We start from the raw sequence: 25,383 nt of genomic DNA on the forward strand, positions 1-25,383 counted from the left end.
TTGAACCCGGGAGGCGGAGATTGCAGTGAGCCGATATTGTGCCACTGCACTCCAGCCTGGGCAACGCAGTGAGACTCCATCTCAAAAAAAAAGAAAGAAAAGAAAAAGACAAAAGTCACTCCGAGTAGGGGTTCTTCTTCCTCCTGGAGGTGGTGGGGGTACTCCAGGTATCGCAGGGGCCTTTCTCAGTGCACATTAAAAGTTCTAGGTATTCATGAGGGGGGAGAAGGCTTTCTGGCTTCTATCTGACTCAGTCTTCTACAGTCCTGGGCTGGATAAGGACACTCTTGGAAAAACTTCTTTTTCTTTTTTTTTCCGAGACAGAGTTTCACTCTTGTTGTCCGGGCTGGAGTGCAATGGCGTGATCTCGGCTCATGGCAACCTCCACCTCCCGAGTTCAAACGATTCTCCTGTCTCAGCCTCCTGAGTAGCTGGAATTACAGGTACCCGCCACTACGCCCAGCTAATATTTTGGTATTTTTTAGTAGAGACTGGGGTTTCACCATGTTGGCCAGGCTGGTATTGAACTCCTGACCTCATGTGCTCCACCTGCTTCGGCCTCCCAAAGTGCTGGGATTACAGGCGTGAGCCGCTGTGCCCGGCCAACATTCCTATGCTGAAGTTTTAACCTCCAGTACCTCAGAATGTGACTGTATTTGGAAACAGGACCTTTACATAGGTAATCAAGTTAAGATGAGGTCATCTGGGTGGGCCCTCATCCAACATGACTCATGTCCTTACAAGAAGAGGAAATTAAGACAGACCCAGAATAAAGACGACACAGAGACATAGGGAGAAGATGGCCATCTACAAGCCAAGGAAAGAGGCTCAGAAGGAACCAACCCTGCCGACACCTTGATCTTGGACTTCTAGCCTCTGGAACTGTGAGAATCAGTCTCTGTTGTTCAAGCCGCCTAGTCTGTGGCACTTTGTTATGGCAGCCTCAGCAGATTCATGTACTTGCCGTGTGGTCAGTTGAGTGTGTATCTCCAATTGTAGTGGGATCTTGGACTGCTGTGGCTTCTAGAAGGTTGGACATGGGGTAAGGTGATATTTTCTGCTCCTCTCAGAACTGGTTAGACCAAATGGCTTTGTTAAAATCTGGAAAACAGTCGCACTTTAAGAGGGTCTTGGTGGCCCAGCGTGGGGGCTCATGCCTGTAATCCCAGCACTTTGGGAGGCTGAGGAAGGCACATCACGAGGTCAGGAGATGGAGACTATTCTGGCTAACATGGTGAAACTCCGTCTCTACTAAAAATACAAAAAATTAGCCAGGCATGGTGGTGGGTGCCTGTAGTCCCAGCTAATTGGGAGGCTGAGGCAGGAGAATGGCGTGAACCCGGGAGGCAGAGCTTGCAGTGAGCCAAGATTGCGCCACTGCACTCCAGCCTGGGCGACAGATGGAGACTCTATCTCAAAAAAAAAAAAAAAAAAAAAAAAAAAAAAAAAAAAAAAAAGGATCTTGGCTAAGTAGAACATAAGAAGAGAAGGGGCCAAGATGGTGAAAGGACTTAAGGCCATGCCAGCTCTCCTGGAGGGGAGGCAACTCAGCCTCACCAAGCATCTGAAGGCATTTCTAATGATCAGTGATGCTCCAGGGTGGCATGGACACCCTCAATGGACAGTGAGCTGTGGTTGGTGTGAGTGCTGTGAAGGTGATCCAGGCCACAGGCCAGGAAGTGGGGCTCCATGAATCTTTTTTCTCAAACCTAAGCATCTGTAATACTAGACCTCAGCCCCAAAACCCCTCTCTCTTTTTTTTTTTTTTTGAGATGGGGTCTTGCTCTGTTGCCCAGGCTGGAGTGTAATGGCGCAATCTTGGCTCACTACAACCTCTACCTCCTGGTTTCAAGCGATTCTCCTGCCTCAGCCTCTGAATAGCTGGGATTACAGGTGCCCACCACCATGTCTGGCTGATTTTTTGTATTTTTAGTAGAGATAGGATTTCACCATGCAAAACCTCTCTTTGGCCCTCCAGGATAACTGGTCCTGTTTCCCAGCTCCTCAGCCTCCTCTCCTCCAGTCTCTTTTCTTTGTGTGTGTGTGTGTGTGTGTGTATGCATGCATGTAGGCACACACACACTGTATCCAGTCCCCAACATAAGAAGGGTGGGGGATGTCAATCCTATTTCCTTCTCCCTCTCTGTCTCTAGTTCCCACTCACATCAAACTACTCAGACCGATTTCTCTGCTTTGAAAGGTCTCAGAGCCCGGAAAAAGAGGGGAAACAATTCCCCAGGCTCTTTGCAAAGACCCTGCCTGAAACAGGCTTCACATGCTGGGCTAGCAGACTATCCTGTGGGCACGCTTAGGGTCTGGTGGCCAGGAATCTCTAAGGAGGGGCCTGGAGAGCCAGAGTTCCTGGCCTGGCAGCTCCTCTCTCCAGTTCCACACAATGGCCCAGGTCTTTGGGGAGGTGCATGGTGTGAATCAGCAATCTGTATATCCCTGAGTTGGAAAATGTGTGGTTGAAGTCACATAGGGCCATTGGGAAGTCAGGCAATGGAAGATGCTAAAGTGGGGAGCCTTCTCCCCAGTATCCGTTCCTTGGTCCCTGCTGTCCCTGGGAGGAGCCTCAGGCGTGAGTGCAACTTCATTATACGGTGACTCTGCATGCACAAGGGGTATTAATAATTCATACAAATCTGCAAGTTAAATGCTATGTCAAAAATAGAAATGCAATTGTCTACAGTAAAATTAAAAACATAAAGTCCTCAATCCAAAGGCTTCTGTCAACAGAGTTTCCTGTCATCTGGAAGAACAAACCTCTCGCTGTGCTGGGGAGAAATACAATCCCCCTGTGTGTTTGCTTCTCACCTTCCCCTCTTCAACTACCCGAGCCTCAGCAGTGTCTCCAGAGAGGCCTTTACAGGCAAAGGGATGCTGTGCGCTTGTTCTGCCCACCACTTCCTGATCCAACCTCTCTGATGCAGCTGGGCCTCTGAGGACCCTGCTTGCTGGGTGGATTTCTGAAAGCTGGTTGGAGATGAGAGGGTCTTTCCAGAGACTGGTTCAGGGTGGAAGAAATGGGCAGGTATGGGAGAGGTGGTAGCAGTCCCTTTTTCTTCCTCAGAGGAGACAGACAGATGGACAGACAGACACTAAGGGCTGGGAGTCAGGAGACCTGGATTCTAGCTCCACCTCACTCCTAACCACCAGTGTGGTCTTGAACAGGTCCCTTACCCCCTCTGAGCCTCAGCTTCTTCATCTGAGAAAGGAAGGTATTGACAGACCAGTGGGATCCAAATCTCTTAAAGCTGGGAAACCCTGTTTATATGTGAAATCTTACCTAGAGCACCTCACTATAGAAACTAGATTAAAATGGAGAGGTGGGGGTGGGGTGGGCACCAGATTCCTAATGATTAGGCTCCTGCCCCAGTTCTCCCACAAGAAACCATAGGGTTTTGTGAAACACAGAAGGAAGTCCTATGGTCTGGATCAATTCTTTCCAAATGCAGACCTGCAGACAGGACTGGCTGCCTCAGAACCATCTGGGGAGCTTATTAAAAATAGAGATCCCCCAGTCCCAGGAGGTCACAGACGCAGCCTGGGAATCTGTATTTTAACTCCCCGCCACCTGCTTGTCAGCTCTGGTGTGCAGTCAGGTTTGGATGCTGTGGGACCAAGTGGTCCCCAAGGTCCTTTTCCTGCCCTAAAAAAATTCTGACAAGACTGTGCCTGCATCGATGGACCCTGCAGGTGTCCTCCCATCTGTCCCTGTGACCTCTGCATTCACAGCCTCCTAAAATATCCTGCTTCTGCTCAGCAGCCCTGTCCTCTCTGGCTTTGCAAAGCCTCAGGCCCCAGGGGAGGTGGCGGACTGTGTCGCTGAGCTTCCCCTGAAACAGAGCATGTTACTGGAGAGTCAGAGGCAGGGACGCAGCCCAGGAAGGTCAGCTTCAGCTGACTCACTGCCTCTAAGGGCTTGGTCTGTGGGGCAGGCACTGGCAGGCAGGGTGTGTTGGCTAAAAGGAGGCTTGTGGAGGGTTTATGGCACCCAGGGATAGAAATCAAGCCATCGTAGAGGGCTTCAGAGTTTGCAAAGGACTTTAGACATGCATAGCCTCACATGAGCCAGCCACCAACCATGGCAGCTGGGTAGGGCAGGGCTCACTGTTGTTATATCAGTTTTGTACTTGGGGAAGCAGAGTAATTGAGGCTTTTTTCAGGGTCAACATTGGCTGTGAGACCTGAATTTAGGCCCATGAGGTTACAAATCTTATCCTCCTTTCCCACAATGGTTTTTCCCAGGCATGAGACCTGGGCTGCTTGAGGCTACATCAGAATCACCTGCAGTACCTGTTAAAATACAGATTCTGGGGCCCACAGAATCAGAATGTGTGTGTGTGCAAGTGCAGGGGGCGAAGTTAGATAAATTCAGGTCATCCATACCTGCTGTTTCTCCTCTTTTCCCAGCCTTTTCTGCCACCTCTGGCCCAGGGCCCATGGCTGCTCATGTGGGTGCTTATACCCAAAGACAGAGCTAATCTTACAAGAAGAATTCAATTTCTTTGGACAGGAGAGACCACAGGCTCAAAGAGGTGAGTAACTTGCTTGAGGCCACACAGCACTTAGAGATGGCAGACCTGGGATTCAAAGCTGTGTCCACGGCACCACTGGCAGCATTTAGTGATGCCCTAGGGATCACTAAATAGGAGGGAGGGTATTCACAGTGGGAGAATAACTTTTTTTTTTTGAGACAGAGTCTCACTCTGTCACCCATGCTGGAGTGCAGTAACTTAATCTTGGCTGCAACCTCTGCCTCCTGGGTTCAAGTTATTCTTGTGCCTCAGCCTCCCAAGTAGCTGGGATTACAGATGTATAACACAATGCCTCACAAATTTTTGTATTTTTAGTAGAGACTGGGTTTTGCCATGTTGGCCAGGCTGGTCTCGAACTCCTGACCTTAAGTGATCTGCAGGCCTTGGCCTCCCAAAGTGCTGGGATTACAGGCGTGAGCACCACACCCGGCCAATTTAGCCTTTTAAGATGTGTGTGAGTGAGGAATGCTCAGTCCTCTTACAGTGCCCCACCCAGATCCTTTGGGCCCACCTACCGTCCAGCCTGGGGGGCAGGCACACTCGCCAGTGATGTGGTGGCAGATGCCCCCATTCTGGCAGGGGCAGCGCAGCTCACAGTGAGCTCCATGGCTCCCAGGAGGGCACAGCTCCTCGCAGCTGCATGGAGAAGCAGAGGTGTTAGACACAGCAGCATTCAGATCAGGTGGCAGGGCCCCAGTGCTCCAGGGTTCACTAGGAATTCCTTCACAGTCAATGGATCTGCATCAGCTGAGCTGCAGTCCTGCTCCCGGCCAGGAGGGGGAAGCAGGGCTCAGACTGAATACATTGGAATGTAGGGTGCTTGGGCCAATACTTTTGGGATGGACTTAAGTGTTCTTAGTGTAAAAGAAGACTGTTCTGGGGAGGAGGCTGAGGAAGGCTTCCCGAGGAGGAAGACATTTTACTTGGGCCTTAAAGGTGAAGTCAATTTCACCAGGAGAATGGAAGGAAGGGCATGCCAGGCCAAAGTAATCCCATGAATGAAGGCACTGAAAAGTGCCCATGGATCCCGTCTTCAAGAATCCGACTAGACTCAGAGAGGGGAAGAATCTGGAGCACGTTCCTTCCAGGCTCGGGAAGGCTCCCAGCTCCCATGACAGGCTCATGTGCAGGGACTGGGCGCTGTTGAAGTGTGGGGCAGGATTTGCATGGGGTCTTGGTCTTGGGCCTTCATCCAATGGCCCTGGCCTCTAGCTCACTAGGACTTGGGAGCTGACCAGACATCGGGGTAGGGAACACCCTCAATCAACAACGTCTCTGTGGTTAGAGTCCTTGGCCACCCTTCAGGATCTAGGCTGTTGGAGAGGCCACTGAGCCTGCTACAGGGTTGGGAGGAGAACTTCAATCTTGCCTCTGAGGGGGTCTCAGCTAAGCAGTCTTGTAGGTCTCCTGTCAACACTATTCTGCGGGGAACTGGAGTGAGTGGCTGTTCGGTGTCTCGGGAGAGAAAGTGGGGGAGAGGAACAGCGGAGTAATCCTCCCAAATCTGTACATGGTATCTGCCCAGGACCCTCACCTCTCTCTATGTGTGTCACACCTCTCCCAAATGCCCTAGAAGGGAAGGCCCCAGGTGAGCAGCATCATATGGGGTAAGGTCAGAAGAGACTTCCAAGATAAGGGCTGTCTCTCCTAGGAAGGGCCTCCTGGGAGGATTTTAGGGAGCGCCCACTCGGGCAGTCTCAGGAAGGACCAGTCAACGGGGTCCTGGAAGGCAGGAATCTGAGACCTGCGTGGGTGAGGCCTGGGCATTTAGACTCACAGGAGATTTCACAGCCAAGACTATCCCAACCCTCCTGGTCCCACCATCCAGCCCACCCACAAGGAGCCCAGGGCTGGGTGTGCAGCTGCGGTAAGACGGCCACTCCAGGCCCCGCCCCAGCCCCTCCACACCCCTCCACTCTCCCCACCCACGCACCCTCCAAGTCCCGCCCCTCCAGGTCCCGCCCGGTCCGGGCCCTGCCGCATGACTCACTAGACGCCGGTATAGCCAGGCGCGCAGAGGCACTCGCCGGTGCGGGGGTCGCAGCTGGCACCGTGTCGGCACTGGCACGGCAGCTGGCATCCCTTGCCGTGGGTGCCAGGCGCGCAGAGCTCCTCGCAGCGCCATCCACGGAAGCCGGCGGCGCACACGCAGGCGCCTGTGATGGGGTTACACAGGGCGCCGTTCTGGCACTGGCACCGGTTGCTGCAGTGGGGCCCCCAGTGGTCGCTGTCGCAGCCTGCAAGAGACGGGGCAGTCAGCTCTCCTTGGGGCAGGGGCCAGGAACCGATGCCCATGCGGCCTTCCCATCTTTGCAGTGCTCCTCCCTGTACAGGCTGCAGCAAGGGGTGCCTGGGTGGAAGCTTTGGCGCCTCATAACCTCCATCAGTTCTTCCACCAAGCCACGCAAATAGTTACACAGGCTAAGAAGGGCAGAGCGTTTGTTTCTTCAAGGCAGCTTCAGAACCCATCTCCTGGTCCGGCCATTCTCTTCCAACCAAATGGCTGCCCTAAATCCCCCACTCCTGATCGAAATTCTGGAGCCACAAGCTGTTTACATCCCTCTGTCTTTGCTAAGCTCTTGGTTGGCTGCCTGTCTCTGTTCCTTTCTGCCCGGCCCTTTCTTTTCCCATCTGCCACCCCTCTTCTCTGTGACCCTACTTCTCTTCTTGGGGGCCTGCTGGACCCAGCCCAGTCCGGCTCCCATTTGTCTATCTTTCCTGCCCCCTTCTCCCTCTTCTCCACACGCATTGGTTTTCTCACCTTTTGCATTTCACTCACTCTCTGGGAATATTTCCTGTAACTCCGTGCCCCTCCCTTGGCTCCATCTCCCTGTCACCCTTTTCATCTCTTCCTCATGCTTCTTCCTTTCAGTAATGGCTACGCCTGCTGGTTGCTTCGGCTTCAGTTCAATTTCATTACTTTCCAAGCAGCCAGCTTCAGAAGGAGCAGGAAAAAGAAATGCTTCCCTGGGAAGTAACAGATAGCCTTCAAGATCTTTACATGTAATTAAATATTTCAGGGAGTGATAGCTGAGCCAGTTTTGCAGAAATTCACACTCTACAGCTATGGAAAGGGGCTGAATAGCAGAGCCCCAGAGAGGTCACCCAGCCTGCTGCCACCTCCCACTCTGACCCTCGCCTGATGCATACGGGACACACAATAACAAGATGTCCTCAGTTACAGCCTCATTCACTCAAAGTTTGGGGTGAGACTGGGGTGTGGAGTTCAGGCATGGACAGGCACACATAATGTTCTGGGAGAAGTTCGATAGAAAGAATGATTGCTTCCAGCTAAGGAGATCAGGCAAGACTTCTTAAAACAGAAGTCATCTCAAGTGGGCTGTGAAGGATGTCTCACTTGTCTGCCTAATAGGGTGAGCAACCATCGCTTTCAGCACCGAAAGTTCCACATTCTGGGAAATTCCTCAGTCCTGGGCAAACTAGAATGGCCGGTCACCAAGATTATCTGTTGCTGTTTGTGCTCCAGATTTCTAGGGTTTAGACACTCAGAGAGGAAAGGGGCCAGGTGAGTGGGATTGGGAAGGTGTCACTTGGGTAGGCTCAATATAAGCAAAGATACAGCGGTATTCAAACGTTGGGCACGTACAAGGGTACAAGGTTCCAGTGTGGTCAGTGAGCACGTGTGGTCTTTGGGGGCTGAAGGTTGGTGGAAGGATCAGCCCCACCAGTCCCCCACATGTCCCTCCCACCTGCTGACCAAGGTCAAGAGGTCAATATCATGGAGCCTGCCCATTATCCTTTAGCAGACAGAACCACCAAGGCCTGGAACCCCCGTTACCCTATCTTGGTTCATCCCTTCTTCATCTGTGCCCCAAGTATTCATACACACAAACTGAGTTGCCAAATTATGAGTGAGTCTCACCCTATATTTTCCACCTGCTATTAGTGAGTAAAGCAAAAATTAAGTCCATTTATAGCTACAGCCTCCACTCACATTGAAAAAGGCTCACAGAAGGCTGGACGCCATGGTTCATGCCTGTAATCCTAGCACTTTGGGAGGCTGAGGTGGGTGGAACTCTTGAGCTCAAGAGTTCGAGACCAGCCTGGGCAACACAGTAAAACCCCATCTCTACTAAAATACAAAAAATTAGACGGGCGTAGCGGTGTGCGCCTGGAGTCCCAGCTACTTGGGAGGCTGAGTCAGGAGAATTGCTTGAACCTGGGAGGCAGATGTTGCAGTGAGCCGAGATTGTGCCACTGCATTCTAGTCTGGGCAACAGAGCAAGACTCCGTTTCAAAATAATAATAATAGTAGTAATAATAATAATAATTAATAAATAAAGGCTCACAGGACAGAGAGTGACTATCTAGCAGTCCAGCACCTCCTACCTTATCCTGTCTCTGGGGCACACATTCAGTGAGCAGGAGGACCAGCAGAATCATCTATGGTACCATTTCTCTTTTAGTTGCCAAGCACATGTAGTTTAATTCACATAGCTTATTGTCCATATGTTGTGACTGTATTATAATAATTACAACCACATTTTACTTACTTATTATTTTGAGACAGAGTATTTTTCTGTTGCCCAGGGTGGAGTACAGTGGTGTGATCTCGGCTCACTGCAACCTCTGTCTCCCGGGTTCAAGCAATTCTGCCTTAGCCTCCCGAGTAGCTGGGATTACAGGCGCATGCCACCATGCCCGGCTAATTTTTGTATTTTTAGTAGAGACGGGGTTGCACCATGTTGGCCGGGCCAGTCTCAAACTCTTGACCTCAGGTGATCCATCCGCCTCAGTCTCCCAAAGTGCTGGGATTACAAGCATGAGCCACCGCGCCCAGCCAGGCAACCACATTTTAAAAGCTCCCTGTGTGCCAGGCAGCATCCTAGAAGTGCTATATACATGAATAAATTTAATCCTCACAACAACCATGTAAGTTAGGTTTTCTTATTTTCCCATTTGACAGATGGAGAAATACACGGTCAGAGATGTTAAGTGATTGCCCGAGGTTACAGCAGGAGCAAGTCCAGGTCTCCTGGTTCTAGCTCTCCCCACTGCAGGTCATTGGGACACTTTCTGGAGGAAGAGTCCAGGGAGTGAAATTTAGAGGTGGTCTTGAGGACAAGGTGGCAGCCACAAAGCACAGGTCAGGGATACCACAGAGACTAGCCACTTCTTCTCTGTTCATCACTATGAACCACCCCAGGATCCAGCACAAGGAAGTCCCTTCCTTTGTTGGGGCTGCAGTTACGGCCCTGAGACCTTGGTTCTGTATGAAACTGTTGGAGCCAAAAGCCAGTTTGTTCTTGGTGCATCTCACAGCATACAGTTACGCTTTGCTTATTAAATGACCTCTGTTCTTTCTGGCACAGCCGAACCCCAGTAGGAAGCAAAACTAGCCTTCTGATAAGGAAGCCAGAATGTTGTCATAAAGTCCACATGGTAACACCTGGGTGTTTTCATTCTTCTGCTTGTCCATTCAGAAACATTTACCAAGGACCTGCTACTGCCAGAAAGCACCCTGCCCTGTTGGGGTGCACAGTCTAGCAGGGGGAGAAATGCTGGAGCAGCATTCATGGTACACTACGGACGTGCCCTAATAAGGGTGGCTCAGGGCATTATAGAAGGACATGTAAACACAATTCTATTAAGCCTGGCACTCTGCTTTCTCACAACACAGACTGGCATGTGAGTGTGTGTGTATATGCAAATGTGTATGTTTGTGTCTGCATTTTTTTTTTTTTTTTTTTTTTGAGACAGAGTTTCACTCTTGTTGCCCAGGCTGGAGTGCAGTAGCACAGTCTCAGCTCACTGCAGCCTTTGCTTCCTGGGTTCAAGCAATTCTCCTGTCTCAGCCTCCCGAGTAGCTGGGATTACAGGCACCTGCCACCATGCCCAGCTAATTTTTCATACTTTTAGTAGAGACAGGGTTTCACCATGTTGGCCAGGCTGGTCTCGAACTCCTGACCTCAGGTAATCTGCCTGTCTCAGCCTCCCAAAGTGCTGGGATTATAGGCATGAGCCACCATGCCTGGCCAATGTCTGCATGTTTTGTGGGGCTCCTAAAAATATGTGAGCAAGAGCACTGTGTCATAGTAAGAAACCATGGAAACAGGAAATATTTATAGATGAAAAAAAAGCAAAGCAACTTGGAGCCATTAATATAGGGGCAAATAGCCTCTCATATCCAAATTGACAGGAAGAAGTTACATTCAGTTTAGAATATTCTGATTAAGGAAGCAGAGAAGTGTATAATTCATTCTAGAGAAATTTCCCCCCAGAGTGATTAAACAAAAAAACAATGTTAAGGGTTCACAGGGATAAGCTTCAGTTATCTAGAAAATTCACTTAAAACACCTCATTCCCCAGCAATGACAGAGAAATGAGGCAGAGCTGCAGCGAGTCAATTATCAACTCTGCTGAAGGTGACTAAAAACTACCATCATTATAATTACAAGAGGACTTTGCATTCTTTCACAGAGAATCGCAAACTTTTACCAATTTGGCCTTGGAATGTCACCCCTCACACATTTCTTTTTTTCTGTCCCAGGCTCTGCTTCCTAATTATATTGGGCTTTGGCTGATTTTTTTTTTTTTTTTTTTTTTTGAGACAGCGTCTCACTCTGTTGCCCAGGCTGGAGTGCAGTGGTGCAAACTCGGCTCACTGCAACCTCCATGTCCTGCGTTCAAGCAATTCTTGTGCCTCAGCCTCCCAAATAGCTGGGATTCCTGGCTGATTTTTTAAGTGGCTAGATTGTCTCTGGGCAGCTACTGAGGGCTGAAGGGCACCTGGAAGTGTGCAGCCTGGCTTGTTCTATTCCTTGAGGCTGGGCAACTCACCCCCTTCCTCTGCTGACCCCTTCAGACTTTGGGGTCCAGGATCCAGGCTTAGTGTGCCCCTGGGTTCCCACAAGGGGAAGTGGCTTCACCACTGTCTTCTTCACCGACAGGCTTTTAAATTTGTAACTACAGTTGATCAGGCAGTTACTAATGCCAAGTCACGAGATAAAGGTGCAAAGTGAATTTTCTCCTTTAATTCTCACAACAACCCATAATAATAGCACCTGCTACAGGTGGACATGGTATGCCAGCAGCCAGCCTGGGCTTCAACAGCCACCCTTGAAAATCCACCAAGAGGTGAGAGCAGAGACTGATTTTCTGCAAGTGCCTTATTCAGGGACTGGTTTATGTGTGAATGGTGGGCGTAGGTCCGAGGTTTTCCATGACTGGCCCTATTTCCCATAATTTTATTCTCTTCAGTTAAGATTATCTATTGTTTATTCAGATTTTTCTTCTATTGTGGTAAAATATATATAGCATAAAAATTTCCATTTTAATCATTTTTAAGTGTGTAATTCAGTGGCCTTAATTATGTTCACAGTGTTGTACCAATTATCACTACTATTTCCAAACTTTTCCATCACCTCAAATAGAAAAACTCTGTAACCATGAAGCAGTAACTCCCTAGATCCACCCCCTACCCCACTGGTAACCTTTAAGCCCCTCCCCTCCCCTCCCCTCTCCTCTCCTCTCCTCTTTTTCTTAACAGACTCTTGCTCTGTTGCCCAGGCTGGAGTGCAGTGGCATGATCTTGGCTCACTGCAACCTCTGCCTCCCAGGTTCAAACGATTCTCCTGTCTCAGCCTCCTGAGTAGCTGGGATTATAGGTGCGCCACCATGCCTGGCTAATTTTTGTATTTTTAGTAGAGACGGGGTTTCACCATGTTAGCCAGGATGGTCTCGATCTCCTGACTTCGTGATCTGCCTGCCTTGGCGTCCCACAGTGTTGGGATTACAGGCATGAGCCACTGTGACCAGTCTTTTTTTTTTTTTTTTTTTTGATGGAGTCTCTCTCTGTGCCCCAGGCTGGAGTGCAGTGGTGCAATATCTGCTCACTGCAACTTCTGTGTCCCAGGTTCAAGTGAGTCTCCTGCCTCAGCCACCTGAGTAGCTGGGACTACAGGTGTGCACCATTACACTCAGCTAATTTTCTTATTTTTTTTTTGTAGAGATGGGGTTTCCCCATGTTGGCCAGGCTGGTCTTGAACTCCCGGGCTCATTGATCTACCTTCCTCAGCCTCCCAAAGTGCTGGGAGTACAGACACGAGCCACCGTACCTGCCCTCTTTCTGTCTTTATGCATTTGCCTGTTTAGATATTTCTAGATTCTAAATGGAATCATAGAATATCAGTCTTTTGTATCTGGCTTATTTCACTTTGCATAATGTTTTCAAGGTCCATCCATGTTGTAGCCTGTTATCAGGACTTCATTCATTTTTATGACTGAATAATATTCCATTGTATGGACAGACTACATTTTGTTTACCCATTCATCTGTGGATGACACTGAGTTGTTCCACCTTTTGACTGTTGTGTACAAGACAACAGTGAACACTGGGATATAAGCATCTTTTTGAGTCCCTGAAGATAATTCATTAAAGGGACACAACTAAATATGTTTTGATGCCATTATGGACTGTACTAGGAATAATAATGTGGCCAACCATTGCTTTTCTGCCCTCACTACTGTATAGGAAGGTTTAGGTGCCTGTGCCCTGTCTGCCCCATTAGCCCTGGGGTCTCTCTGGGCTGGAGGAAGAGACGAAGAGAGGAGCTAAGGTGTGTCCTTGTTTTGTGATTGCCCTTTACTTTCCCCACATCCACCATCTGGTCCCACCCTGCCGCCAGCTCAGCGGGGCACAAGAGCTGTCAGCAGTGCTGATGAAGGTGCCTGGCCAGCCCTTCTCCCAGCTACCAAAGAGCCCCCTCCCAGCTGCTTGTAGGATTCACTTCTTCAGACAGTGGTTCTCAGCCTGGCTGCAGATCAGCATCACTGGGGCATCACTCTTGCTTGGGCTCTACCCATGGCCATGCCAAATGAATTGGTCTAGGGCGGTGGGGCCCAAGCATAGGTCCCTTGAAAAGCTCCCCAGGTGAGAACTCTTTTTTCCCATGATCTCTTTTCTCACTGGTCCTCTCAGGGAGATGCGCAGGAGGATGCTGGGCTGGAGGCGGGGTGGGAGAGAAGGTTAGTCCTTCCCATTCCATAGACAGGAATCCTGAGACCCAGCAAGGAGGAGGAGTCGGCCTCTGAATTGAAGGTCAAGGGATGGAAACAAACCTGGAAGCCACTGCCCCTAAGCTGCCCCAGCTTGTGCTAAGGCCTGGGCCAAGGCCCCCACCTCCTTTCTCCTCTCCAGCAATGGGAAGGCCTGATGCAGTCATAGCCCCTCCCAGAAAGGTCTGTGGCCCCCAATCTCCCACCCCACCTGCAGAAGCAGCATCGAGAGCTGACAGGTCACAGGATTGCTCCTGAGTTTACAAAGCAGCAGGCAGGGAGGCAGAGATGGAGCAGCAGCTGCCGGAAACCATTCCAGCTGATAAATAAAGTGACTTCTCAGTGAGCGAGGCCATTTGTCAAGTGACTTGCCCCAGTAAAAGCACAGTCAAGTTCTCTGAGGCTGAGCCCCTCCACTCTTTCCAGGCCTAAGCTACAATTCTGAGGGAGCACTGAAGGATGGGTCAGAGCCAACGCTGGGCACTCCTGGGCAGCCTGCTCCCCTCTCTGGGCCTCTGTTTTCACATCTGTAAAATGACAGGTTTGGATCAGTAGTTCTTGCCTGGAGTAGGTCACCCTCCCCAAGACAGCATCTGGAAATGGGAGAGGGGGGATTTAGGTTGTCACAAACAATCCCAGGGACAATTGTACACAATTTAGAACTGTACCCTGGCTGGGTGCAACGGCTCATACCTGTAATCCCAAAACTTTGGGAGGCCAAGGAAGGAGGATCACTGAGATCAGACATTTGAGGCCAGCCTGGACAACACAGTGAGACCCTGTCTCTACCAAAAGCTAAAATTATCCAGGTGTGGTGGTGCACACCTGTAGTCCCAGCTACTGGGGAGGCTGAGGTAAGAGGATCACTTGAGACCAGGAGGTAGAGGCTATAGCGAGCTTTGACTGTACCACTGCTCTCCAGCTGTGCAACACAGACTCTGTCTCTAAAAATGAGATAAATAAAATAAAAATAAAAAATGCCAAATGTGTCTCCATTAAGAAATACTGGGCCAGATGTGGTGGCTTACACCTGTAATCCCAACACTTTGAAAGGCTGAGGCAGGAGGATAGCTTGAGTCCAGAAGTTAAAGACCAGCCTGGGCAACATGGCAAAACCCCATCTTTACAAAAATTATAAAAATTAGCTGGGTGTGGTGGCAGGTGCCTGTAGTCCCAACTACTCAGGAGGCTGAGGTGGGGGAATTGCTTGAACCTGGGTGGTCGGGCAGTGAGCTGTGATGGCACCACTGTACTCCAGCCTTGGTGACACAGTGAGACCCTGTCCAAAAGCAAGCAAGCAAGGGAAGAAAGGAAAGAAAGAAAGAAAGGACAGAAAATAGAAAGAAAGAAGGAAAAGAAAAGAAAAAAGAAAAGAAGGAAGAAAGAAAGAAAGAAACAAACACTGGTAGGTAAATGCTGGAGACTCTTCAGGTCCCAATGCTGTGTAATTCTATGCCCTGTTGCCAAATGTCCCCACTTGAGAAACAGGCCAGAGGGCACAGGGATAGGAGGTGTGTTTGTATGACAAAGAAAACCTGGAGGTGGTTACCCAAACTCTGAGCTGAGCTATCACTCAGTTTCCTATCTTTCTGCCACTTAGATTGTTGGAATTAAATATTAATAGACCAAGGTAGATTAAAATCCAAATCTCCTGACACAGTCCCTAAGCCTAGAAGATGCTGACAGCACAGGATTATAATGATGTATCATTAGCTCTTAGTGATCTATTTATTACACTTGTTACTCAGTGTTACTTAACCACACCGTCTATACCTCCCTTAAACCTCCAAGGGGAGGCTGGGATTCACAGAGGCTGCGACTCCATGTCCCACCTGTCTCCTAGGGTGGCAGGGATGGAGTGAGCACACGCATGTGGGGAAAACCCTAACCCCGAGAGCTTACCAGGACCAGCTGCATTCTCCCGTGGGTTGTTTCCTCTAATGTTCTTACTAATCCTGTGCCAGTTATTCATACTCTGCCTTATTCCAAAGAGGATCTGAGTTAAACCACGTGTGATGTAGCTATGATTCCATTTTCCAGTGAGAAAACTGAGGTTCAGAGACATTTAATAACTAAATCAGGGCTTCTCAACCTCAGCACATTTTGGGCCAGAAAATTCTTTGCTATGGGGAACCATCCTGTGCATTGCAGGGCATTTAGTGGCATCCCTGGCCTCTACCCATGAGAGGCCAGTAGTACCTCCCCAACACACACACACAATTGTGACGATCAAAAATGCCTCCACATATTGACAAACATCCCCTGGCAGTGGATAACATCACCTGATTGGGAAAGGCGAAGTTGAGAGTCATATACTGACTCTTTACTGCTAGGCTTTAGCAGTCATCTTGTGTACCCTCCACATTTTACAGGTCAGGAAACTGGGCCAGAGAAGCCAAGTGACTTGCCTGTGACCACACAGCTAACAAACTGGAGAGCTGCATTTGAAACTAGCTGGCCATATTCATCTAGGGCTCTATGCCTCCCATCACACCAGCTATTATGAGATGAGAGGCTCAATGTCAAACAATTCTCAAGCACCTACCATGTTAGGGGCTCAGAAACCTGCAGTCAGTTTGAGAAACAGATAAGCAAATGGGAAACTGTCAGAACACGGGGTGATGGAGGGGCTCTGGACTAGCTGCCTGCTAAAACCTGGGAGGGCGCTCTGCTGTCAGGTTAGAGACAAGGAGACCTGGGAGCAGGCAGTGTCTCGGGCAGCAGGGCAGGAGGGGAACAAAGGCCATGGGTACATTCAATGCCCTGAGCAAAGGCAGTTGCTCCAGCTCATTACCTTCCTCATCTCTATTGCCATAGGCTCCACCACAGCTCCAGGCAGCCAAGTCCATTTCAACCAGGAGTATCACCGTCAACATTTCAGGAGGGAGTGGGGAGATTCAGGAACAGTTTTATCAGAGCTGGCATCTCCCTGCAGATGGCTGAATCAAAACCAACCCTGAGCCCCTGCTTCAAATATCACTGCGCCTGCTTGGCACTGCACCATTAGGACCCCGTTCCTCAGGGACTGCAGGAATCCCTATTAAAATGCAAACAACCCCCTGTTTGTGCCTCTGTGTGTGTGTGTGGCGGGGGGGGGGGGGGTTTAGCCACATCCTGAGGCACTATCAGTCATTAATATCTCCGTTATCTGTTAATATCCAAGTGGCAATTAGCAGATCTGGAAGCCAGATTCAGCAGAGTATGTGTATGTTTATTAACCTGCTTTAGGAGAGAGGAGATGGGAAGATGGGAAAGTCAAATTTATCAACTTCAGGGACTTTATCAGGGACTTTTTTTTCTTTAAATCAGCATCTGCTCTGGATGTAGAATGCCACAGTTGTGTGGACAGATAATGGGAAGGAACAGTAGGTGTGAGAGACTTTGCAGGTGTGATCTTGTTCAATTTAAGCCACAACTGCTCAGGATAGCTATAGTTCTCCCCCTTCACAGAGGAAGGAACCAAGGGCAGGTGTGGTTGGATGGCTTGCCCACAACCTCACGGCCAGTGTGATCTCTGGCCTGTTTCTGAGATGAGGACCTTTAGGACCTGGGAGGCACCGCAGAGCTGGAGCACTGGAGTTCGTTTATACCTTGTTCAGAAGAAGGTATTGACACCCAGAGAGCCGGACGACCTGTCCAGATCACCCATGAGAGTCAGGAGAGGAGCAAGACTCCCGGAACTCCTGCCAGGCCTCCAGACCGTGCTGATCACACAGGCTGGCACCGCCTACCTGGGCTCCCGGCAGGAGCACCCTGCACTGTCCTCCCTGTCATTCTAGAGTCCAAATCAGAACTCAGGCACCACCCCCAGCCTCTGCCCTGTGGCATTTATCCCAGCAGATAAATGCACCTCAGTGACCTGACCCCAGCACTTTCACCTTATACAATACAGCAATGAGGTCTGTGAGGCTCAGGCAAACTGTGGTGGGCTGTCCCAAAGGCACCCAGGGACCCAGAAAGCTATCTGCCCTTAGCTCTGCTCAAAGCCCTCCCCTCCACCCACAGGCTTTTAATGAAGGCCCAGCTCCCAGCGGCCCAGCTCCTTCTGATCTGCTTGCATCACTGCCTTTGAAGCTTCCCAGCCCCAAAGACCATTTATCTCCACAATTTGCCTAGAAAGCCTCATAAATCATGTCTGTGCACAAAGGAATTACCTCTTTGGAAGAGCCTTTCAAAGGCAGCTGGCAGAGACACCCGGGCTAGCCTTGTTGGCCCTGCACCCTCCCCCACGTGGCCCCCTCACTTGCCTTTTGGGGTCCCTGAGCAAGTCTCAGGCTGTGTGGGGGAGGGTAGGGGAGGAAGAGGGTAGTGATCAAGGGGAATTTGGTGATGCTTCCCCAGCCACATAGGCTCCGAGGGAAATGAATTCACAGTCGGAGTGGGCAATGGCACTGGAAGTTGTGGGGTCCGAGCCCATTTCCTGTGAGGAGTGAACTCCAGACATGACCATTTCCCCATCATTCCCCTTCCCCAAGACTTCCTTCAAACCATGAGGTCTGGTCTGGAGGAGGGAGCCTCTCTCTGCCTCTGTCATGGGCTGTGGGCAAGGCACCACTCTTCCAGACCTCAGTGTCCCTCTTGGCAAAAAACAGGATCAGGCCAGATGATTGTGTGCCAAACTGTGCCCATGGAGTTCAGAGGAGTCCTGTGCCTGGAGTGGGGTTGGGCTGTGACAGGGGCCACGGACCTCCCATTTCCAGGGCTCCAGAGCCGCTGTGTTTTTGGCTGGATCCTCACACAGGGACAAAGCACTAAGCAGCTAAAAGTGGGGAGGGTGTGCAAAAATCTAATTTCTGCCTTTAAATGTCTGTGTTGAATTCCTCTCACACTCAGAAAGTTCTTCCCTAGGTCTCACTGAGGAAGTTCTTTCTTCTCCATTACCCACTCACTGAGCAGCCACTTCAGGGCCTGGGACTGAGGATGCTTGTGGGGAGGCAGTTAGAGTGTTACTCAGGGTCTCTGTTCCTAAAGGACTTTCTACCTGGCACTGTGAGTCACATCCCCACAGAGAATATGCAGGAAGCAGAGACAGGTGCAGTGGAAGTGGAGGCTGTGCAGTGGAAGTGGAGGCTGTGCAGAGGCTCGGCTCCCTGGTGGGCCCATGGAACATTTCAGGACAAAGTCCTGCCTCACCTGTTGCCTGTTCGTGCTGGAGCTGGGGGCCTTTCTCACTGGGTGGGAAAGAGGAGTGGGAGAGGAGTTGTGTTGAAGCTACTCCAGCAGCTTATCTGCGGGTTCACAGGCACCAGGGAGAGGTGAAGCAAGTCAGGGTGATTTGGACGTGGGCAACCCGAGAGTCAGCCAGAAGGGGCCATGGGCCAGGGGGGGAGGAGGAACCTGGGATCCTCCCTCTGGGCTGCTCATCCTGGGAGTCGATGCTGTACCCCAAAGGCCTGGCAGGAGGCTGTTCCCACCAGCAGGTGCACTGGTTCTGCTGATCATCCAGCAGCATTCACATCACCACTGTTCCAGCCAAAGGGATTCACAGCTGAGCCATCTTTCATTTAGGCAAAGGCAACATCTGGAGCCAACTGCTGCTCCTGGTGCTTGGAGTTGCCTTGGCCTAGGTCTACTAAGAACTGATTGGATGTAGGGTCCAGACTGGGTGGGGCTTAAGTGCAGCAGCCAGAGATCACATGAGATGCTGAAGGCTGGACTTGCTAGAGGTGAAAGTGCATTGGGAGCTTGGGTATGATGGGGAAGGGGTTAATCTACACAGGATGGCCCTGTGTAATAAGTGGGATTGGATTTGGGATCTTGCAGAAGGAATGGGATTCTGGTGGGTGGGAATGCAAGGGAAGACAGTCTGAGTGGAGGGGCCGGTAAGAGCACAGGGAGGCAGCGTGCAGGGCTGGCAGGGCAGCCTGGAAAGGCGTGTGCACAGGCTGGGTGGGCTGCAGAGGGCCTGGGAAGGCTAAACCACTGCTTCCCAAACTCTCCACAGGGAAAGACCATGTGTCCTGTTTTGTTTTCCAATCCATCATATGGTCCTCACTGAGCATGACTCCTATGATGTTTACATCACCTGGGACTCATCATGAACATCTGACAACACCCAAGTTCGTCTACAAAACTGCTCAATGAGAGGAACCCTCCAGCCATGTGCGTGGCTGTGACAGCAATGTCAAAATTACTATAAAGGTTGCTAAATGTTTACTCTCAATTTCTTACTTATTTTGTCATTGGCCAGTAACAGCCCCTGGACTGCATGTCTAGAGAGCACACTTTGAATAGCACTGGGCTAGACGCAGGTCAGAGGACAGCCGAAGAGCCCATCAAGACAGGTTTGCAGGTGGTTTTACTCCAGCTAGGCAAGATTCCTGTCCTTTCTGTCTCCTTCAGGAAGCCCTGTGGACTCCCAGAGGCTGCTGGGCCACTGAAGGGACCAGGCACTTGGGGATGATAAGTATAACCAAGGATGATATTCAAATGGCTTCCTCACTGGCACAGCAGGGTGCCCACACCAGCTGCCTGGTGGGTTGGCACCTGCTGGCTGTATCCAGGACATCCAGGGCAGTGGCAGCAAACACAGTGAGCCCTACTATATGTGAAGCACTGTCCAAGGGCTGTACAAGTAGTATCTTACTGCATTCTCCCATCATCTCCATTTATAGATGAGCAAACTGAGGCACAGAGAGGTAAGGGACCTGCCTGAGCATCCACACGTCACCCGAGTCCTGGGGAAGGCTCCGCCCTCCCTGCCCCTTACCCCGTCTGAGAGTTGTGGACACTGGGGTCCTAGTCCAGGCCCCTAAGGGTGGCCTTAGGGAAGACACATCCCCTCTTTAGCGTTTCATTTTTCCATTGTAAAATAAAGACCCTAACACTGGATGCTCCTTGACATGCCTTCCATCTCTTGGAGTCACCTGGGGGAATCCGTAGGGCAGGGATAAGAGCACGTCCAAAGGTGGAAAGCAAAGTGTGGGGCGCAAATGAGTGCTGGGCACCTCTGCTCACAGCTGCCATTGAATGATAGGCAGGAATAGAATTTCCAAACCAATACAGCAAATGAACATTTGCCTCACTCTATAAGACATTCTTCCAAGTTCTTATGCAATGAACTTATCCTTTGCATGCTGTAGGAAACTTGCTATTTGGAATACGCTGTTTATCTCTAGAGCACTTTTTTCTTCCCCCTGAGATGGAGTCTTACTCTGTCGCCCAGCCTGGAGTACAGTGGCACGATCTTGGCTCACTGCAACCTCTGCCTCCTTGGTTCAAGTGATTCTCCTGCCTCAGTCTCCTGAGTAGCTGCGATCACAGACATGAGCCACCACACCCGGCTAATTTTTGTATTTTTAGTACAGACAGGGTTTCACCATGTTGGCCAGGCTGGTCTCGAACTCCTGACCTCAAGTGATCTGCCCACCTCGGCCTCCCAGAGTGCTGGAATTACAGGCATGAGCCACTGTCTAGCATACTTTTGAGCTTCCATAGCTACTCTATGCTTATAGATGACCAGAGCAAACACTGTCATTCCACTGGTCAGATGGATAGTCTGGGGCCCGGAGAAGTGAAGCAGCTTGTCCAAGGCCCCTGGTCTGGTAAGTCGGAGAGTTGAGACCCCAGGTCCACCCAGCATTCCCCATGGTGCCACTTCCCCAGTGGAGTCACTTCACATGGGCTCCACCTATCAGCGGGAAGCACGTCGCTTTGGAATTGGGGACCTCCTCAATTCTGTCTTGCTATTTATGTTATTTGTGTCGTGGTCCATTTGTCCCCAGGTGGGGGAGGGACTTTGAGAGGAGCTTCCAGCTGGGCCTGCCAGTCAGAGGATACTCTATCCATCACGCTGGACAATGACCCCTGGTTTCCCTGGACAAAGGAGGCCTGAGAATGAGTGACAAATGGCCGTCCTGTCTACTGAGAGTGATTATCAAAGGATGGGACTGGCTGCTCCTGGGATCTGCCAGGATGAAGCCGAGGAAGGACACTTCTGCTGAGGCAGTAGGAGATTGGCTTGGCGGGTCATTTGTTCATTCACTCAACAAGACTTGATTGTTTTCCTATTATGTGCCAGGCACTGGGGATGAAGTGGGGAATAAGAGCACCATGGTCCTGTCCTGGAACTCTCAGCCCAGCAGCAAAGTGAGACAACAAGCAAACCGAGGCCTTTATTCCTCTGCTCAAACACTGTGTCCTTAGAGTCTTCTTGGATTACCCTTTCCAAGCTCTCTTCCCCATCCCCTGGCTTTATTTTTTTCTTTAAAGTGCTTATTCTATCTAATACGATGTAATCACTGTATTACCTATTTTCATCCTTTTGTTTACTGTCTGGGATTCTTACTAGAATGTCAGCTCCATGAGGTCAGGGGCTCTGTTTTATTCACTGTTATATCCCCAGCACCTAGAACAGTGTCTGGCGTACAGTAGATGCTCAATAAATATTTGCTGAATGAGTGAATAAATTAACAAGTAAGTATATAATTATAAGTTGCAGTAAGGGTATAGAGGTGTAAACAAGAGCTTGATAGAAAACAATGAGAGGGACTTCCTTTCAATTGGGAGGCCAGGGAGGTTGCTCTGAGAAGGTGACCCGGACACTGAGAACTGAAGAATGAGGAGGTGGCCATGGGAAGAGCAGGAGGTAAGAAGTGCTTTCCAGCAAGAAGAAAGGGCCCGGGCATACGTCCTGGGGTGGGGAAAGGCTTGGTAGAGTCAAGGCACAGGCAGGGGTTGGGGAGGGCACTGTGAGGGAAAGGTGGCTTTAGATGGGGTAGAGAGGGCAGGTGATGTGTGGCCGCAGCAGGGAGCTGGGATTTTAAGAGCAATGGGAAGCACTTTAAGCATGCCATCATGAATTCACGAAAGCAGTAAAGCAGGACTTCCCTGTGGCAGGACTTGCAACCCTGGTCTAAGAGGGAGTCGGTTCCTCTCTGCAGCTCATCATCACCCCTGGTAGGCCAGGGCCTGCTCACTTGAATGAGAGAGAGGATGAGTCTTTCCGCTCCTCAGATCTGTTCATGACACTGCCCAGTGCCAGTGAGATGTGCTCCCCTGGCAGGTAAGAAAGACACAGCCATGGGAGAGCCAGGTGAGGGCAGGAGGAGCAGTTGGGGCAGCTCGGTGCATCCAGGAGATTCAGAAAATGTGCTGACAGCTGTACAGAAACTGAGACTTCTCAAATTACAGTGCCCCTCTTTAGGAGCAGCGGAGGCCTCACTAAATATAGTTCCCCTCATTGTTATTTATGTCTCTGGGTGCCAAGTGATGATTCCTGAAATCTGTCTTACCCATCACTAAAAGCGGGTGCTGCATTTGCCAGAAGTTGGAGACGTAAGAGGGCAGGTCACAGCGGTGGTCGGTCCCCGCAGACAGCTGAGAGCTGTGGCAGGAAGTTTGGGTGTGGGGAGGGCCAGAGCCATTCTGGGAGCTGATGGCCTCATCAGTCACCCAGCAAGGAACACACTAGCACTTGAGCAAATGGGGTGAGGTTAATGACCCTTAGGATTTCTCATGACCTCAGGCGTGGCCCACAATGGCAGGAGGCTTCATTAAGCAGGACCTCCACATTTTATGCTGCTGGAACATCCTGGGAGCTCTCAGGGGTTTGGAAATTTGGAGGGGATCTAATGAGCTTCACTTAGTAGAAGTGGCCCAGGCCTCAGCATCCCCTCATTCTGTCTGACAGGGCCCAGCCTCTTCCAAAGCACTAAGCTTGTCCTCCACGTGGGTGTCACTTCTTTTTTTTTTGAGACAGGGTCTTGCTCTGTTGCCTAGGCTGGCACACAGTGGCACAGACACAGCTCACTGTAGCCTAGACCTCCCGGGCTCAAGTGATCCTTGATCCTCCTGAGTAGCTAGAACTACAGGCACATACCACCATGACCAGCTATTTTTTTAAAGTGTAGAGATGGGGTCTCCCTACATTGCCCAGGCTGGTCTCAAACTCCTCAGCTCAAGCCATCCTCTGGCCATGGTCTCCCAAAGTGCTGGGATTACAGGAGCAAGCCACTGCACCTGCCCAGTATCACCTCCTTAAAGACCCTGCAGACGCTACATGAGGGGGTCTTCTCCATCCTCTAAAAGCCCCCTTATCCTTAATTAGGCTCAGATTAATGTTTCCTCTTTCGAGAAGCTTCAAGAACCTTCCTGCTTCCCCCACCTCATGTGCCCACTCCTTTTTGCCTTGGGTTAAGGTAGATGCTGACCCATCAGGCCCCCGAGCTTTGGAATCACACAGACCTCTGCCTCTTACCACCCGTATGACCTGAGGAAGCATTCACTCCTCGGGTCTCAGCTTCTTCATCTCTCCTATAAAATTGGGCTCTTGTGTGTCTGATAGGGTTGTCATCAGTATATGGTACAAAAGTACCTTATTCAATGCCTGGCAAGAAGGAGGTGCTCGGCACTACATTTCGACAAAACATTCAAGAAAATGTGGAGATAAATGAATGAATAAAGTCAATGACCAAGGCATCATGCTATATGTAAGTAAATTAATTAGGTAGCAGAATTACTGTCAGGATCGACAGTAGGTCGTTATCATCATCCGCTGGCTGTAAACTCCTTCAGGGGAGGCACTTGGTTGGGCTTCCCCAGAAGCAGACCCTGAGGTAGCTCCAGGAAGCCAGGTAAGGGAAAGGGGCAGTGCACAGGGAAGGGAAGGGAGATGAAGTACAAGTGCTACTTAACCCACTGGACCTCTGGGAGACTATGAAGACCACCGCCTCAGTTATCCCAGTCAAGGGCAAGGAAGCCAGGGCATTTATCCATCAGCCTCTCTATCCTGTCCTTGGTGAAGGGCAGCTTAGGTGCTGGGTGCTCCCCGCTAGCTCTGTGTGTCCTTCTGTGGTGGAGTGACAAATGCTTGTTGGGGGCAGCCTTTGGTGTGTAAAGGTGAGCACTGAGTGGTCTAGGGAATCAAGAGCATCTGCAGGCTCGGCACGGTGGCCCACACCTGTAATCCCAGCACTTTGGGAGGCTGAGACAGGAGGATGGCTTGAGGCCAAGAGTTAAAGACCACCCTGGGCAACATAGTAAGACCCTGTCTCTACAGCTCATGTCCATGAGCTGGACATGGTGGTACACACCTCTAGTGCCAGATACTTGGAAGGCTGATGTGAAAGGATTGCTTGAGTCCAGGAGTTCCAGGCTGCAGTGAGCCATAATTGCACCAGTGCAGTCCAGCATGGGTGACAGAGACAGAACTGCCTCTTAAAAAAAAAAAAAAAAGCAAAAGCACCAGCTGCAGGGCCCAAGTCTGTTTTGTTCCCCACTGTATAGACAATCCCAACATAACATGCTGTCTGATGTGTATTAGGGGATGATATTAATATTTGTTGATTCAATGAATAATTCATCAGCAAATTCCATATAGGAAATGGTTAGAGAAGCTAGGGATAACAAAATGGCATGGTCCTCAGGTCATCACAACCTATGGGTGGCACTATTCCACAAGAAGACAATGGATCAATCACACTAAAAGTGGAGAAGCGAAAGCCCCCAGGAAGAGGTGAAGGCACTTGAGGTAGGAAGAGGAGGATGGCCTCAGGGCTGGAAGGCTTTAGGAGGAGATGAGACTTGGTGGGGCCTGAAGGGAGAGTGGGCTTAAAGGATGGGGTGCGGCTTGGGAGGCAAAAGGCTGGAGGCAGAAATGGCATCACAGGTGTGTTGGGAAACACTTGGGCAGGAGACTCTGGTTAGAGAGTCTCTAGATTCTCTAACTTGTCGGGTTCAGAGCTGACATGTGGGGATAGAAATTTGGCCTCAGAGGATGTCTAGAAAGAGGATTGGGAGCAGCTGCCAGCAGTGTGTGCCAGTAAGTGCATGTTGGAGAGGCTCCCTGCTACTCTCGGATGCTGCTGGGAAGGCTGGAGTCCCC

At 50.4% G+C, this 25,383-nt stretch overlaps 1 protein-coding gene and 1 long non-coding RNA gene across 5 annotated transcripts in view; one reads left to right on the forward strand and one right to left on the reverse strand.

Moving 5' to 3' along the window:
- Positions 1-25,383, reverse strand: part of MEGF11 (multiple EGF like domains 11) — a 383,043-nt gene that overhangs the window by 79,122 nt on the left and 278,538 nt on the right. For all 3 annotated transcript variants that reach the window (XM_077939610.1, XM_028851053.2, XM_077939611.1), the window contains 2 exons: positions 6,532-6,778; positions 5,057-5,177 (listed from right to left, as the gene is read on the reverse strand). In XM_077939610.1, the coding sequence (XP_077795736.1) occupies positions 5,057-5,177; positions 6,532-6,778 (368 nt within the window). The remainder of the gene's footprint in view (positions 1-5,056; positions 5,178-6,531; positions 6,779-25,383) is intronic.
- On the forward strand, positions 903-19,715 carry LOC144329930 (uncharacterized). Of its 2 annotated transcripts, none has more exons than XR_013395681.1 (3): positions 903-1,042; positions 4,417-4,541; positions 19,504-19,715. It is a non-coding gene; the product is annotated as an uncharacterized LOC144329930 (long non-coding RNA). The 2 variants fall into 2 exon arrangements; XR_013395680.1 differs by lacking the exon at positions 19,504-19,715 and adding an exon at positions 16,377-16,515.

The sequence above is a fragment of the Macaca mulatta genome, chromosome 7, assembly GCF_049350105.2.
Source record: "Macaca mulatta isolate MMU2019108-1 chromosome 7, T2T-MMU8v2.0, whole genome shotgun sequence".
Taxonomy (NCBI): domain Eukaryota; kingdom Metazoa; phylum Chordata; class Mammalia; order Primates; family Cercopithecidae; genus Macaca; species Macaca mulatta.